Source organism: Telopea speciosissima, chromosome 2 (genome assembly GCF_018873765.1).
Source record: "Telopea speciosissima isolate NSW1024214 ecotype Mountain lineage chromosome 2, Tspe_v1, whole genome shotgun sequence".
Taxonomy (NCBI): Eukaryota; Viridiplantae; Streptophyta; class Magnoliopsida; order Proteales; family Proteaceae; genus Telopea; species Telopea speciosissima.
Genome location: NC_057917.1, coordinates 40900392 through 40917390, shown reverse-complemented (window position 1 = coordinate 40917390; position 16999 = coordinate 40900392). Strand labels below are relative to the sequence as shown.

Here is a 16999-nt window from a genome sequence, read left to right as displayed (position 1 = left end):
ATCAGGGTACCAAGTTAAGGCCACAGATGGAGGGTAAGAGGGGATAGGGAGGAGAGGTGGGGTGGTACCGTGGTAGGGAGGGGTGGAGAGGGGGGACGGGTGGTGGAGAAATGGATTTGGGGATGTGAAATGGGCTGCATCCAAATGATTATTGCGACGACAATGAGAGCACCACTGGCTGCCTTGACCCCGTCCTCTTTGAAAACGGCCAGAACCATGCCCCCATCGACCACGTAAAATCCCGTGGCCAACAAAAGGGGGTTGAGTGTTTGGGTTATCTTTGATTGTCATGTTTGCACTTGGAATAGCAGCATTTGGTGTCATAGATGTGGACTGATGAAGAGAAGAGTTCTTTAAGAAATCATGGCTAAAGAGCAATGACTGGAGCTTAATAAAAGGTAGAGATATAGTCCGTGTGAGTAAAGAGGGGACAATGTCCTTCAATTCCATCTTCGAAGAATGATAAACATGAAGGTTAAAATCTGCAACAGAAATTGGTTGACCGGACGTAGAAAGTTCATCCGCCAGAGCTTTCAGGCGGCGAAGAAAAATAAAAATATTTTCATCTAGTTGTTGCACAGAGACTTTGAGACTGATATGAAGTGTCATAAGGCGGGTCTGAGACATTGATCCAAAAGCTGTGTGGAGGGCGTCCCAAAGATCATGGCTTGTTGGTTTGCCTATGGCCAATGGAACAACCTCCTCAGAGAGAGAGGCAATGAGTAAAGAGCGGAGCAAGGCATCTTGTTGGCGCCACAGGGAGGCAGCAACAATGTCCGTGGAACAGGGAAGGGATCTATCAACATAGCCATATAAGTTCTTCCCTTGAAGAAAGAGCTCCAGCTGAGTCTTCCAGAGAAGGTAGTTTGTGGGTGTTAACTTAAGAGAAAGGAGATGGTGGGCGGAAGTGGAAGAGGGAGTGGAGAGAATGGTGTTGGGGGTGAGGGTGGTGAGAGTTCTATTAGGTTGAGGTTGAGATTGGTCTCCCATTATGGAGGAATGGAGAAAGGATAAAGAGAAGAGAGGGGAGAATGTGTGGGGCTTTAGAAATGAAAAGATAATGGGATGGAAGAGGGTTTGATTTAGGGGAAAAAGAAAAGAAAGTAGGCGGAAGAAAAGATAATGGGATGGAAGAGAATATGATTTAAGGGAAGAAAAAAAAGAAAGTGGGTGGGAGAGAGGATCGGATTTAAGCTTTAGCCTAAATGTGGCTCATGATACCATAATAGAATATAATTCGATTGAATGAATTTTCCTTGATTGATTGTATGGATGATTACAGAATATATAGATGAATAGTTTACAAAGATAACTTGATCTATGTTTGGTATGTACACTAGACACTATGGATACAATGGATTCTTGTCAATCAGCTGAGGTGGAAGATAGAACCAAATATTGGGTTCCTAAGTTTTGGAGGGAATCCAATATTTGGTCAATACGGACCGATCGAAACTTCAGTACCACATTCTCTGTACTTGTATGTGGTTATGTATGACATAGGAGAAGGGTGGATAGCGTGGCCGACGGAAAATTCAGTACTATGGCCCTAACCTTTGGGTATACGCATTTGCATGTGCCATCATCCATGTAGATGCATTACTTGTCACGCCTCTGGAACGCCTAGACCTAGTGGGGCCCATGACACCTGAACTAACTGGGGTCTGTGCAAGTTAAACTTAAACATTCACATTTATTTACATACTATGCATGGATCATAAACATTTATGGAGTCTAATGCTCTGCTACCATCATAGGTGGGGTATCCATTAGATCCATAACATAATATTCATTAGAGTCTTAGCGAAAACATTCATGGGTTAGGGTAATAATATTCAAAATTGTTAGACCATTCAAAACATCATCCACCCCATATACCCATCCATTGGGTAGTAATACTGTTGGCATAAATCCTTAATATTTACAGTCATCCTTCAAGACATTCGTACAACATAGTTCAAACATAAGTCTAAATATCCATAATATTGATCTTAACTAAACTGTAAGAAATAGAAAAGGTCCTCCTTTTTACTACGATTGATCTTACTCGATCACTATTCCTTTACCCTTGTCTTATGCACCTCGATCTGTGAAAACGTTCAATAATAATGGGATGAATTTTAAAGCCCAGTGAGCAAGATAATCAATCATGTATAACTACACAATACATAATTCATAATCAATCCTAAGGCAACCCATATCATGCATCATTTCTAACATTCTTTAAGTCATATATGTGTCAGCCAATTCCATTCTTAGCCTTAGTCTCAACTCCTCTTTGGGTGTGATATCCCTTTGTCGGGTCGTGTCTTGGCTAAAGCCTCAACGCCTCTCAAATCATTTGTGCCGGGTCATATCTTGGCCTTAGTCTCAATGCCTCTCATAACACCTGCACATACCATCCTGAGTCGTCTATTGACTTAGGGCTCAAATTTACTTTCTTTTATTAACCATGAACATTTATTGTGTACTAGGTGTACCTTTTTCATAAACTATTCTTATCTTTACCATAAACATGTACATGATACATAAGGGCATAACATAATTGCATGCACTACAAGAGCACATATAATCATTCCATTTCTTAGTTCATTCATAGTCCCATGTAATCATGTATTCATTCAATCATTCGCATCATAATGGACATGAGGGATAAACAATATATCATCATCAATCACAACATTGCATTTAGGTTCCTGCTCATAGTCCATCCATCATGCATTCTTATCATTCTAATCATTTGCCATATACATAACGCATAACTAGGTACCTCTAATCACAGTGAGCTACATACATTCTTTATATCTATCATATGTGTATAGCTCGTAATTAGCATAAATCATAATATCCATTCATTATAATCATCATTTATACAAGCATAGCCTAATAATTACATGTTCTAACATAATTGAGAATCATTACTCACTTTTCAAACGTTTTCCAATCTTCTAACTTTTAGTCAACTTCGAGTGGCCCTAAGGGTCACCAAAACATCAAATCAATGTATATTTTTGGTGTCCAAAGACTGACCAAATTATGGAACAAAATCATGCAAAAACATTTTTAAAAAGTTCAATTTCAATCCATTCGGTCTGTTCATCCGATCGACCGGTTCCCTGAAAAATCTGCTCAGGACGTCCAAAAATCCCAAACTTGGGGGCTTCGTCCCCAAACCTCCATACATGAATTTCAAAGCTTAAATCCATTAAAACATGCATCCTAAACATTTTAGAATGCTCAATTAACTCATGCATGAACAATTAAAGAAACCAATTTAAATTATACCTTTTTTCTCAATAAAACCCCCCAAAACTTAGGGTTCTTCACTTAGATCCTCAATCAAAACGTTGAATCTCTTCAATCCATTATAGTTTTGGCTTCATTACAACCTAAATAAGACATTCAAACTATTAATAGAATGAACCCTCACTTGGTTGCAAAATCAAATCACTTCCATGACCTTTACCTTAAGAAATACTTTAAAAACCTCTCAAAAATGGGATAAACTCTTCTTAGATTGTAATACCTGTCAAATACAAACAATAACCCTCTTAATTAAGCTATTCTAACAACAATGTATGAAAGTAAATCATATTTTAGCTACCTATGGTGAAATCAAACAAAAATCAAGGTTCTATTACCTTAAAATCCCTTGAATGAGTTCACATCTTCCATCCTTTGCTCTAATCCTTTAATAATCAAATATATCTTCAATCATAAGCTTTCAATCCATCATTTCCAGCTTCATTCCATCATCTTCAAGCTATTTCCTCTCTCTTCTCACTCTCTAACCCTAATTTGGTAAAGTGGAGAAGAAATCTTGTTGTGAGGCAAAACCTCTCCAAAAAGAATACTTATAGTCAGTGGTAAACTTGTGAATATTTAGACTTCTCAAGAGCATACCCATAAAACCAATCCAATAATCCTTATCCTAAGCCTTTCAACTAATAGTGAATCACTTTAAGGTATCTAGCTAGGGTCTTTCCTATTATGCCTTTGATTCTCTAGCCTAAAAATGAACTAGACCAAAAACATAATATGGACCAAGACATGAACCGATCATTAAACCAACATTGAACCAATAACATAAGTAAACCAAAAAATATATAACATATGCCTAGGTCACCCAAACACATATCTTCCATCATTAACCATAGTGTATAAAATAGAATCATAAGCTATAAATCAACATAAATGTCCATATAGAACCATCAACCATACATATGCCCAAAAATCATCATAAATACATGAAAATCTTACCACAATCTAGCAATATCAACCAATAGGATCGGTCCCTTTCCGTCCGGTCCAGTCATTCTGTGAATTCAACAACAATTAATTATTAACTTGACAGTTCAAAGATCGGGGTATCACATTACTGGTTAGGTTTCTATGCTACAACCCTTTCCAACAGGGGGACATGTGTTGGATAACGCATCGTGGTAAGCTCGATGAGATTTGCCGAGGTACCACATCCGTTGTATGATGATGATTTCTTTCAGAATTGGGCTGAGTTCAAGTTCTGACCGTTCTTTTTGGAACCAAATGCTAGCATGGGGTTTGACAAGGGGGTTTATGAACAATCTCTTAAGGAGTCCGGTATTGCAAGCTCCCACCCACAACTTGGGTTTGACATCGTTGGGTTCCACCGTTCTTGGACCAAGGATGTTGCCTAGGGTGTTGCAGTAGCATTATGCCGAGACTTAGTATTTGTTACTAGGTGGATAATAATTAAAATGAATCAGTGCATCATGTGCAATTGCATCCATGGACTATTTGTGTATGTTTGTGTGTTCTAATTCACTTACTAGGCTTAGTAAAGCTCATACCACGTGTACAATCCTTTTTTTAGATATTGATGCAGGTTATGCTATGTCGATGGGCACTAATGGTATTGTAGATATGATTGATCATGGTGATGATTGGTGGATTCTAGAGTCCAATGGAGACAGAGCCGATTGTGGTTGTGACGAGTTTGTCTATGGGACACTATGATGTGATCAAGGATATAATCCTTAAAAACTCTTTTACTTTTCCTTCAGTTTTGTGATGTATTCGGTGGGCTTGACCCCAACTTATTTTCAATTCTACCTGGGGATGTAGTAACTTGAATAAACTTACTACTTATGTCTGTTTGAGAATTTTGGGTATTTACAAGATAACTTACAATTTTGTATATATTATCACAAATTAGCTTTCACACTCTGGGTTATTCTGTTATATTATATCTTCCGTTGCTTTGATTATACTTGTATTGAATTAAGAATTATGAAGACTAACTACTATTTCTGTGATCCTGGGGATGTTGGAGTGCTTGTGTGCATCCTAATCACACCATCCTGATTGTGGGAAGTGGGATGTTACATGAGGTGTTGCAAGGGGCGCCCGACTTTGCTGGCCTAACGTCTCTTTTACCAAACACTGATAGTTTGGCCTTGGAAATCTTTAAATTACTTATGGACATTTCTATGTTATGTAATAATTTTAAACAATTTGGGCTTAGGTGTTACGAGATGATGGTGGTGCGATTGGTTAGGCTCTTTGTATGTCGTACTATGTACGTTTAGAAAGTTGAACACGATGGTACGTGATGAGGTAGATGTATTTTTTTTGTTTATATGTTACGTTTAAGATGTATTTTCTTTGTTTATATGGTACGTTTAATTCTTGTTTCCATAAAAAAAAATATAAAAACGGTGCCACGCACAAGATGTCTGTTGTTAAGAAAATGGCAGGCCCAGAGGGGATTTTTATCCTATGCTGTAACTGCACGGTACTGTACTACATCGTGTGGCGGCTGCAGAGGCCATGTGCACCATGTGGGGCCCGCTGTGCCACATGACCTCTGCAGCACCGTATGATGCAGTACAGCACTGTGCTGTAACAGCAGAGGATAACGATTCGGCCCAGAGGTGAAAGACATGTCAAACACACACAGAGTCCAGCTATATGCATAACAATCTTCCAAGGGGGAAAAACCCATTCGTTGTTTCATCATGGAATCTGGAAAGTTCACGATTCAATCTCGTAGGTTCTCTTCTAAAATACAGGATGCCAATATTAACAAAATCTCTTCATCCCAAATAAAAAACCATTCGTTGTTTCATCATCAGAGAGACATGAAAAGAATTGCTGTACAATTAAATGATTTACATAATACACAGCCAATCTTTGGCCAGTGTTTTAAAGATGAACAAATCTTCAAGGTGGGCATTGTTGATCCTCACACTTGAAAAGAGCAATTCTTTGAGACCTGGACTGGCCCTGCCTGTTATTCAGGATATCAATGTATGTCTGCAGCCGAAAGCGATCTGAATTTGTAAGGGAGAAGGGTGGAATCAGGATTAGGGAGGGTGCTTCCACTAGAAGAAAGTTTAGCAAGCGTACGGATTTTGAATAGAGTGATGCTGCACTCTCCATATCACCCATCAGCTCTTCGACCTGTTGAACCAAAATGTAAAACGCCTTCTTTGTGAATGACATTCTTTTTTAATGGTATTTAACAGCAGACAATTTACTGCAATAAGGAGGAGCACAACACTATAATAGAAGGGTTAAAACCAAAGCAACATTTACCTGAATCGCAACACTATCAAAGTTTGAACCCACCAATCACATAATTCTATATTTCAAACTGAAACCACCATTCTGCCATGAGTAAAGAGTGTACGACCACATAGCCCAGCCTTCCACATTTGAGCAACCCCGAGAGAACTCTAGAGTTATCTTAACATTAAATGCAGCCTTATAGACAATGAGGAATGCTAACACTGAAACAGCATTGGTTACGAACTCTACAATCCACACCTCCCGTGATTCTACTTTATATTTTCAACAAACTTAAAGCCCAGGTGTAGGTGGGTTGAGTGATTGATGCTATAGCCTACACTTTTGTAGTGCTAGAATTGCTCAAGAACAGTATGATACATCCAACTAAGGGCCCCCTTCAGAACCTCACTAAGATCTGTTTTGGCCATTTGCATTGGAAATCTTATGAATACACAAGTATAATGGCTTTAGATCCACACCTACAACCCACCCCCTCCCCCTCTTGCCACTGCCAAGTCTCTACAAGGACGACTGAGGTTGGACATCTATACCATAACTGGATCACAGACCTAGACACTAAATCTTGAGACTTTCCTGTTCACACTAGAAAGCAGGTACTGATTCAACCAAGCAGTGATTATTACCCCATTCATTGTCAAGACACCGGTACTCTCAACCAAGGTTCTAAATCTCAGTTTCGAGGCCGGTTTCGGTCAGGACTGAAAGCGGGACATGCCGGATCTCGTTTCAAGGTTTCAGAATTGGGTTTCGATCAACCCTGGGCCTCCGTGGATCAAAATTTGGGTTTCATTTTGGCCAGGACCGAAACTGAGACACCTAGGAGATTTCAGTCAGTTTCGACCGAGATTTAGTTCTTCCATGCTCTTAACAAGAGGAAAGATAAATAGAATGCGTATGGATACTCACAGCACCATGTCTACCAAATGCAAGGGCGGATTGGAATATTGTTTCCATTGCGTCTGGCATCTCTGTTGCCCCTGGAATCATGATGAAATAAAAATCACAAAAAGGAAACTGACATGGTAAGATGGTATGTATGTTTCGATTTTCAAATAGTCAACATAAAGTTTCACTCCTAGATGTTATCAACAGCAAAATATACCAGATGTAGATTTTTTTTTTTTCCTCCTTTTAAAAGAAAAGGTACAAATAGTTCTACACTTCCACCAACAAATCCAAATGCTACTACCAATATTGGCATCCCAATATCTTTAATACAAGGTTAAGTACTTATTCAAGTGCAATCATTATTTTGAATTATCATGTCTAGCCTATGAAATATGTGATGTCTTGGGTAAACGTAGTAATAATTTCCAATTCTATGGAGTTCTAAGAGACAAACCAAGATAGAGTCAAAGATTTCTGGAGTTCAGAAAAATAAGCAATCACAGTTGGGCATCCCAAATGACTGTATCATCATCATAGACAGATCCATCAAATGACTGTATCATCATCATGGACAGATCCATCAAAAAATGCAGCATGTTAACATACTCAGTTATCAAATTTTCAGGATATGGCCTTAAACAGAGTGGAAGAGAGGAAAAGGATTCAAAAAGATGGTTCCGTAGTATGGGTAAGGGCAATGACTTTACTTGAGGTTTCAAAAAGACGCCTCCAAGTTGTTAGGACAAGGGCCCTCTGATTTTAATTGAGGTTTGCAGAATATTAAGAACAGCAGAACAATCCTTTCCAATTGCAGTGATTAAGGTATAAATATTGATACGTACCATTTGGTTCAAGATCTCTGGCAAGTTCATCGGCATGCCCAACCTCAAGGAGAAATTCTTTTTCAATCTGGGAGCACAAAGCCTCAGGTCCTCCAGTGTCAACAATACTAACCCTTTCTTGGACATCAGAATTACTATGCTTCCCATTGGTGCTTTCCCTGATTCGAGTAATGTCCTGAGTTGGACTTCCTTCTACAGTTGATGCAGCTTGTGCATGGCAAATATGAAGTGCTTCCTTCCAGATCGCTAAGATTACAAGCTGAATTGAGAATGCTTCTAATTGCCTACCTGTCTCAATCTTTTAGAAGAATTGAGTTCAATGAGAAATGAATCCCATATCAGTAATAAAATAAAGCACATCACAGATGAAAATATAATACCTTGGGATTTCAGAAATCTGTGCCACCATTCTGTATGCTGGAAGGTTAGTCTACATGGTTAGCAGTATGTGATACACACATTGCAACTGGGACTTACTTGAATGAATTAACCACAACCCACCATCAATATAGCCCAGTAGATTGCAGCATTGACATCATAAAACTCAGCTGATTTTTGGCCAAGGAGAGCTCCTAGGTAAATCACATAGGAAGGTGGATGCTATCCCCCACTATCTAAGACCACCTCACAGCTTCCAAATGAAAACCCTCAATCTCATCATCAAAGAGGATCTAAATAGGTGATAAATGAAATAGCACATTGAAAAAAAATTCTTTGCTAAACCTAAGGAAATAAACAGAAGATTAATGCCTAGACAAAAATAACAGTACACTCAAATTATAAGTGTGTGTGGCATCCGGCTATACTTCATGCATGTCACTAAGAAATTGCATAATTTAAATTTTGATGATAATTACATCCATATGATACATTGCTGGCAGCTGTTTCTTACCTTATCATTTACTAATTCTGTGATAGCAGAAGCACACTGCTGCAATGACCTAATCCTTGTCAAGCAATGAGATGATGGTTGCTCCACAGCATCACCTATATCCATGGATCCTTGTGAAGCTCCAGAAGGTGCAGAGCTGTAACTATCCATGCTTCCACCACCGCAGGTATTCCGGACTACTGCACCAATAATTGGCATCGGTGCACTTGATGTGGTATTATTACTTACAGATGCCACTTGGGAACTCTTTGATTTGGATGGTGAATGACGTGACCTAGATGTGCTAATAGATGAAGCCGACACCTCCACAGAGAATCCAGACACAAGGACATAATCCTGATCAATGAACTCCAGTGAATCTATAACTGCAGAATTCATGAATATATAGAATATTAAAAGAAGATACAATAACAGCAGATATTTTGAATCCGGATAAAAGAACATTGAGATCAAAGAATCAAAGAGTATATTCAGAGATCTTGGCACCTTTGGAAGGAGCCTTCACTGGTTGTTGGTCCATGATTTGTAAAGATTCTTTGAGATTCTCACTTAAATGCCTATGCTGATCAAGCCTAAGTCCAGTGTTCTCCAGTTTGTACGTGGGACTACCATATCTAGAAGCAATATCTATGTTGTTGGAAACATTAGAAGCTACTACTCTTTTGTCAACTTTTGTATCCCCAGAAAGTCCAGAGGCCGACTTCATTGAGGCCTTCTTTGTGAGGAAAGAAGGGCTCACATCAGGACCACTAGGATCATCTTCCAAAGGGAAAGGCAGGCATTCCTCTTGAGAATTTTCTCCTCTGTGCCTTCTAGAATCATATTCAGCCAATGGAAAACAATTAACTGTCTTTGATGCAATCGTACTCCTGCACATCACAGGTAATTCCGTCGTCTTAATATGGAGAAAGAGAGAGAGAGATTTGCATATTGGAATACTCTGAAGAATTGAAATTCGAACCATGTTTACCTCAGTGAATCTTCTGGTCTGTAGAGAGAAAGAAATGGATGGTTAAAGAACTCTTCAAATGTTAGTCTTTCCACTGTAGACAAATAAATAGTCAATCAGACCAGGGAGAAACTAAGTAGTTAACTAGAATCAGTAAATAAAATGAAGTGTCTGTCCTCTGTAAGCCTAAATCAACGACAATCCATGCCATAAATCTAAAAAGTCATCACCTAGGATGCTTCTTGGCACCCTGATGCTGTGTGGATTCCTCTGAACTCCAAAGCAATAATGCAACTTAGGTGCATGATATATAAGAAGAGCGCAATATAAGTCCAGAAACTCAAACTTATTCAGAAGTGCGAAATTCATCTCCTTGGAGCATTGGAGTGGAGCAAAAGTTATTGTTTTCTTTGTTTGTCTCAGCTGCAGAATCAGAGGAATGATTATGGTTGCTGTTATGATAAGAACCAGTGCATGAGCAGAGCCCAAGGGAGGCAAGAGCTGCAAATTCCTTGCCCTGGAGCATTGTGCTTGACCGCTTGACCAGAATGCTAAAATTCTAGACCTGTTTATTTGATCTCAGCTGAAGAATCAGAGGAATGGTTATTGTTTCTATTAGAAGGATCACAGCATGAGCAGAGCCAAGGGTGGCAAATGCTGATTCTTTGTGATATTCATTTTGAATATGGTTTTCATCCAAAAAAGAATATTACTAATATCTAAATACCAAATCCGTGCTCTATATAACCTCCGCAAAAGAGAAGAGGCTCTTGGGAAGGTCAAAGAAAGAACTTCTTCCTTCGTAAAGATTTCTTCTAATAATTCCGAACCCAAACTTTCAAAAAAGTGCGTACAGTACTTTGTGTTTACAAGCCAATTTGCATGAATCTATCCAGACATAAGCTCTGAAATGGGGGGAAGGATTACCGGGGTTGCGACGCAACAACTTCCGACATAAATCAATGCAGTCAGTACTCAAATCCTTATTATCTGGAGGGAAGTGCAACTCAGTTGATTTCACAATGTTCTGTAGCAACTGCTCAATACAATACATGACAAGATTAGATCATTATGTCAACCATCAAAGGCATGCAAAGGCACTAATTTCCTTAATCAACCACTTTAACGCATAGTTGTCATGGTGTCTAGGCATCCCAAGGCGTTGGAGGGGGCCTGGACGCAAGGCGAGCCAGGCGTCCAAGAAGTGACCAAGGCACCTGGACGCCTGTGCGGCACCTTGACAACTATGCTTTAATGTAAAATAAGATAGCATACTCAGACCTGTATTTGGCTATTTCCAGTAAATGGGGTCTTCCCAGTTACAAGCTGAAACAAGATGGCCCCAACACTCCAGAGATCTGCCTGAATATCCAGTTCAACGTGAATTGGGAAACAGATTTAGCAACAAAATGAATGAGAGCTCGAGCAAGGGAAAACCAGACTGTCACCTTTGCATCATATTTCTGGAGTTGCATTATTTCTGGAGCCATGTAGAGTGGAGAGCCGCATAATGTTTCTGCCAGGCCTCTAGGTTGTAATGACCTGGCAAAAGAAAATTCCTGCATTTTTAACTTTATGCAGAGGAATACTTGATGAACCTTGAAATGAAAGCATAAAATTCAAATAAGAAACAGGACTCCATAAAAAACCATGAGAAAATAGGATTAGATAAGGGCAAAGTGAAAATCAGCAACTCTTACAGAACTGTTCTACAATATAGGAAACTGCCTTTCTGAGCAACTAACAGCCCACTTGATAACCTTCCCAGAAACTGTTTTTGGTGTTTTTCTGTTCTGAGAAATGGAAAAACACCCTAAAAACTGCTCGATAAACTTGTTTCGTTTTTAGTGTTTTTAGAAACATAAAATGAAATTTATGGGTCATGGAACACAATTGACAGAACATGTAGGACTTTTTTTTACGTTTCTTGGCACAAGTTGGAAAAACAGTGCCTGATATTTTCCAATCAGTGGCATTCATTTGACCTAACCCACTCTCTCATCTTCCAACTTCCATCGCTGCTCTCACGAACAAAGCTCCAAGGAACTTCCATCACTGCTCTCACGAACAAAGCTCCAAGGAACTCAAACCTGGTGTACCCAAGCTCACACTCTCCTTCGTGATACTCCCCCAAGGAAAAGCTCCTGCATCACTGTGAAAGGTCCAACCTGCTTCTCCGAACGAAGCTCCTCCATCGCTTCTCCAAGGAACACATTCACCCAAAGTATGCTATATCGCCCTCTCTTCCTCCCTCATTATTTCTATAACCGATACATCTCTCTTCCATCTCTGTTTCGAACCCCAAACCCTAAAATCGCCAATTTTTTTTATGATTGTTATAACCATTACATCCATCTCTGCCATCTCTGTTAAATTTTTTATTTTGGTTTGGTGACTCGGCAAGCTCTCAAGAAATTTACAGCAACCTCTGAGGCTTCATCAAGCGTGAACATTCCTCTCTCTCTCTCTCTCTCACTCTGATTTGTTCTGATCTTCTTCAAAGATAGAAGGTGCCAATAGCCCTGTTTGTATTGTTAGAAATCAGAACTAACTAACCAGCAGAAGATAGAAGAAGAAGAAGAGAATAGAGGAAGAGAAGCACACTGCTGAGAGAAGAAAACAGCAGCCTGCGATAAAAGAAGATAACTTCTATCGCAGGCCTAACTTCTATCACAAGCCTTGGGTTCTATTAAGAATAAAGTCAAACTAATTAAGGTAAGCTGTTTGGGGTTTATTAGAAACTTACCCCTAAGCCCTCACCTATTACATCTTAACAAATAAAGGCTTAAAAGATAAAAAATTAGGGGTTTATTAGAAACTTACCCCTAAGCCCCCACCTATTACATCTTAACAAATAAAGACTTAAAAGATAGAAAATTACATAGAACCCCAAAGACCCAAAATAGCAATGACAAAACTACCCCTAATTCTCGACACTCCCCCTCAAGCTGGAGCATATAGGTCTCCCATGCTCAGCTTGTCACAACAGGTGCGAAAATTAGGAGCAAACAAAGATTTGGCGAAGACATCAGCTAGCTGAATTGAAGACGAAACAAACGGAGTCTCAACTAGCTTTTTCAAGACGGCATTGCGAACAAAGTGACAGTCCACCTCAATATGTTTAGTCCGCTCATGGTAAACAGGGTTACTAGCAATATATATAACTGCTTAGTTATCAAAATACATCTTCATTGGCTTAGGCACAGGAAATCCCATCTCAAAAAGAAGAGACCTGAGCCACATCAACTTAGCTGTAGTGTGAGCCATAGCCCGATACTCCGCCTCTGCACTTGACTGCGCAACAGTAGTCTGGTTCTTACTACGCCACGAAACAAGATTACCCCCAATAAACGTACAATAACAGGTAGTGGAACGACGATCACTTGCCAATCCAACCCAGTCTGCATCAGAATAAGCAATCAGATCCATATGTCGATTAGGACGATAAATCAACCCTTTACCGGGAGCACCCTTCAAATAACAAAGGATACGAATGACAGCATCCCAGTGATCCTTCAAAGGAGTTTGCATAAACTGGCTCAGAACGCCAATAACAAACGAGATGTCTGGTCTCGTGACAGTAAGGTAAATCAACTTCCCAACTAAACTTTTGTACTAGTGCACATCCTTGAGGGGATCTCCATAATCTACACCAAACTTCTGATGAGGATCCATAGGAACATCCACTGGCTTGGACGCAAGCATGCCAGTATCAGATAAAAGATCTAAAACATACTTCCTCTGAGAAAGACTGACACCCTTCTTGCTTCTCACAACCTCAATGCCAAGAAAGTAGTGAAGGTCACCTAAATCCTTGGTCTGAAAGTTTTGTTGTAAGTAAGCCTTTACCTCAGCAATGCCTGACACATCATCACCAGAAACAACAATATCATCAACATATACAACCAGAATAACCAACTTGCCACCATGACGACGAACAAACACAGAATGATCAGATTAACACCGCGAGAAACTGCACGATATAACTGTGGCACTGAACTTCTCAAACCATGCTCTAGGAGATTGTTTGAGGCCATAGATTGCTTTCTGCAATTTGCACACCCGAGTACTAGTCTCCCCCTGAGCAACATACCCAAGAGGTTGCTCCATATACACCTCCTCATGAAGACCACCATACAAAAAAGCGTTTTTAATATCCAACTGAAACAAGGGCTAATCAAAATTAACTGCCATAGAAATAAGTAGGCGAACAGAATTCAGCCTAGCAACAGGAGAGAACGTCTCAAAGTAGTCCACAACATAAGTCTGTGTATACCCCTTGGCAACCAAACAGGGTTTAAGCCGCTCAAGAGAACCATCCAAAAGGTATTTGATTGTGTAAACCCAGCGACACTTAACAAGTTCTGTTCTAGGAAGCAGATCTACCAAACTCCAAGTGTGACAAGATAAGAGAGCATCCATTTCCACATCCATGGCCTTCTACCAACCAGGAAGACGAAGAGCCTCAGCATGATTTTTTGGAATAGGGTTGGAAGACAAGGACAAGGCAAAAGCATGAATAGAAGAGGGTAAGTGAGAAAGAGACACATACTTATCAATAGAATATAAAGCAGAAGAATTTTGAGTGCAAGAGCAGTACCTTTATGCAAGGAAATAGGTAAGTCATCAGTTGAAGAAGAAGGTGGAGCTTCACTAGACGAAGAAGTTGGCAGAGGTAGTGAAATAGGTGGAGCCGTTGGAACCTCTTCCTGTGGTACTGTCTTGTCACGCCGCTGATAAACCTGCAATGAAGGTGGAGGGAATGGGACAAGAGTAGGGATAGGAGGAGGAGTATCAACATGCCACTCATCCTCAGAGACAAAGGAGGAGGAAGAAAATTAAGAACGGTCCTCAAAGAAGGTGACATCAACACTCACAAAATACCTATGGGTGACAGGGTCATAACACTTTTACTCTTTCTGAATACTAGAATATCCAAGAGAAACACACTTAGTGGACCGGGGAGAGAATTTATCAGAATGAGCATGTAGATTGTGAACAAAACAAATACACCCAAAAACACGAGGAGGTACATGAAAATTGGGCTAACAAGGAAAAACAATGGAAAAGGGAGACTTGTCGGCAAGAATAGAAGAAGGCATTCGATTAATCAGATAACAGGCAGTAAGCACCCCTTTCACACCAAAATTGCTTTGGGACATGCATATAGAACATTATAGAGCGGGCAAGTTCAAGTAAATGTCTATTCGTACGTTCCGCCACCCCATTTTGTTGTGGAGTGTAGGAACAGCTAGTTTGGTGAATCATTCCATGAGAAACACAAAAAACAAAAATATCACGCTGAACATACTCCAAAGCATTATCAAAACGAAAAATTTTAATAGGCAAACCAAACTGAGTTTTTATTTCATTATAAAAATTTTGGAATACTGAGATAAACTCGAAACGATCCTTCAAGAGGTATAACCATGTGAGACGAGAATGGTTGTCCACAAAAGTGATAAAATACATGAAATCACTCTGATTCTTAACACAACAATGACCCCAAATATCCGAATGGACTAAAGAAAATAAAAACGAACTACGAGCCATAGTATGAGAAGGTAAAGAGGCACGGTGATGTTTTCCCAACTCACAGGCTTCACAGTCTAACCGAGACACAGACTTAAAAGAAGGAAATAACAACTTGAACCTAACTAAAGATAAATGATCTAAACGACAGTGCCACTGGAACGGAGACACCCCACCAATAGAAGCAGCAGCGACAGCGGCAGACGAGGCAGAAGCAACATGGTCAAGGTAGTAGAGGCCATCTTTTTCACATCCTCCACCAATCTTCTTCTTCATGTGAAGATCTTGAAAAACACAATAAGAAGGAAAGAAAGTCACAGAACAAAGTAAAGCTTTAGTTATTTGACTAACAAAAAGAAGATTCAACCGTAACTAAGGGACATGTAACACAGATGAGAGACTCATGGAACGAGTGGGTGACATGGTACCATGCCTAGAAACTGGAGTAGAAGAACCATTTGCAAGAATAACAGGTGAAGAGGAATGTGTATGTGAATAAGTGCTAAATAAAGATGACTCACCAGTCATATGAGCAAAAGCCCCAGAGTCAATAATCCAGGATGGAGTAGTAGTGGTAAGAAGAGCAGGTGTACCTGCATGAGCTAGAGTTGCAGAAGAAGATAAGGGACCGGTGGATGTAAGACTGGATGCCTCCAAGTGTTGTAAACGCCGTAATATTTGAGAGAGATCATCACGGTGAGGAGTTGTAGTAGAACCACTCCCTAGTAGGGAAACCTGTGGCAAATCACTATGGGCAGCACCATCACTACCTCCTTCAGACGCTGCATGATTGGCAGATTGAGGTGCCCAATCGGGTTTGCCATTCTTGTCCTAACAAATATCAACCGTGTTGACCAGTTTTGCCACAATGTGTACACTTCCGAAAAGCCGTATCACCTGACTGACCACCAATGCCACGACCACCACCACGTCCTCCCCCTGAGTTACGTCCACGACCAGCCACAAAGGCAGAATTCTCCTTGGGAATAGAGTCAATTTTTCAAGGAGAAGGGATATGTTGTAGGCAGGAGAACGTGTCAGCAAGAGTAGGAACAGTTTCTCCAGCAAGGATATGTCCCTTGACAGACTTCAAATCAGAATCTAGTCCAACCAGAAATTTAGACACAAAAAATTCATTCCGCTGTGCTTTAAATTTGTCAATATCGGTGGTGACGGGCTGAAAAACATTTAATTCCTCAACAAGGCCTTTAAAAGTGTTGTAGTAGTCTTGGAGAGGCTTGTTGGACTGCCAAAGCTGAAAAAGTTTCTCATATAAGTCATAGACTCCATTCATATTTTTCTCCTGTGAATAGGTATCCTTCAAAT

General features: G+C 39.9%; 1 protein-coding gene across 2 annotated transcripts in view; it reads right to left on the bottom strand.

Annotated features, from left to right (window-relative positions):
- Positions 1-6023: 6023 nt before the first annotated feature.
- LOC122652094 (serine/threonine-protein kinase ATG1c-like) overlaps positions 6024-16999 on the bottom strand; it is a 74864-nt gene continuing 63888 nt past the window's right edge. For both annotated transcript variants that reach the window (XM_043845766.1, XM_043845767.1), the window contains exons 5-13: positions 11590-11683; positions 11423-11503; positions 11069-11177; positions 10163-10235; positions 9679-10061; positions 9193-9557; positions 8301-8598; positions 7477-7547; positions 6024-6441 (exon numbers count right to left, since the gene is read on the bottom strand). In XM_043845766.1, the coding sequence (XP_043701701.1) occupies positions 6202-6441; positions 7477-7547; positions 8301-8598; positions 9193-9557; positions 9679-10061; positions 10163-10235; positions 11069-11177; positions 11423-11503; positions 11590-11683 (1714 nt within the window). In that variant the 3' untranslated portion in view covers positions 6024-6201. The remainder of the gene's footprint in view (positions 6442-7476; positions 7548-8300; positions 8599-9192; positions 9558-9678; positions 10062-10162; positions 10236-11068; positions 11178-11422; positions 11504-11589; positions 11684-16999) is intronic.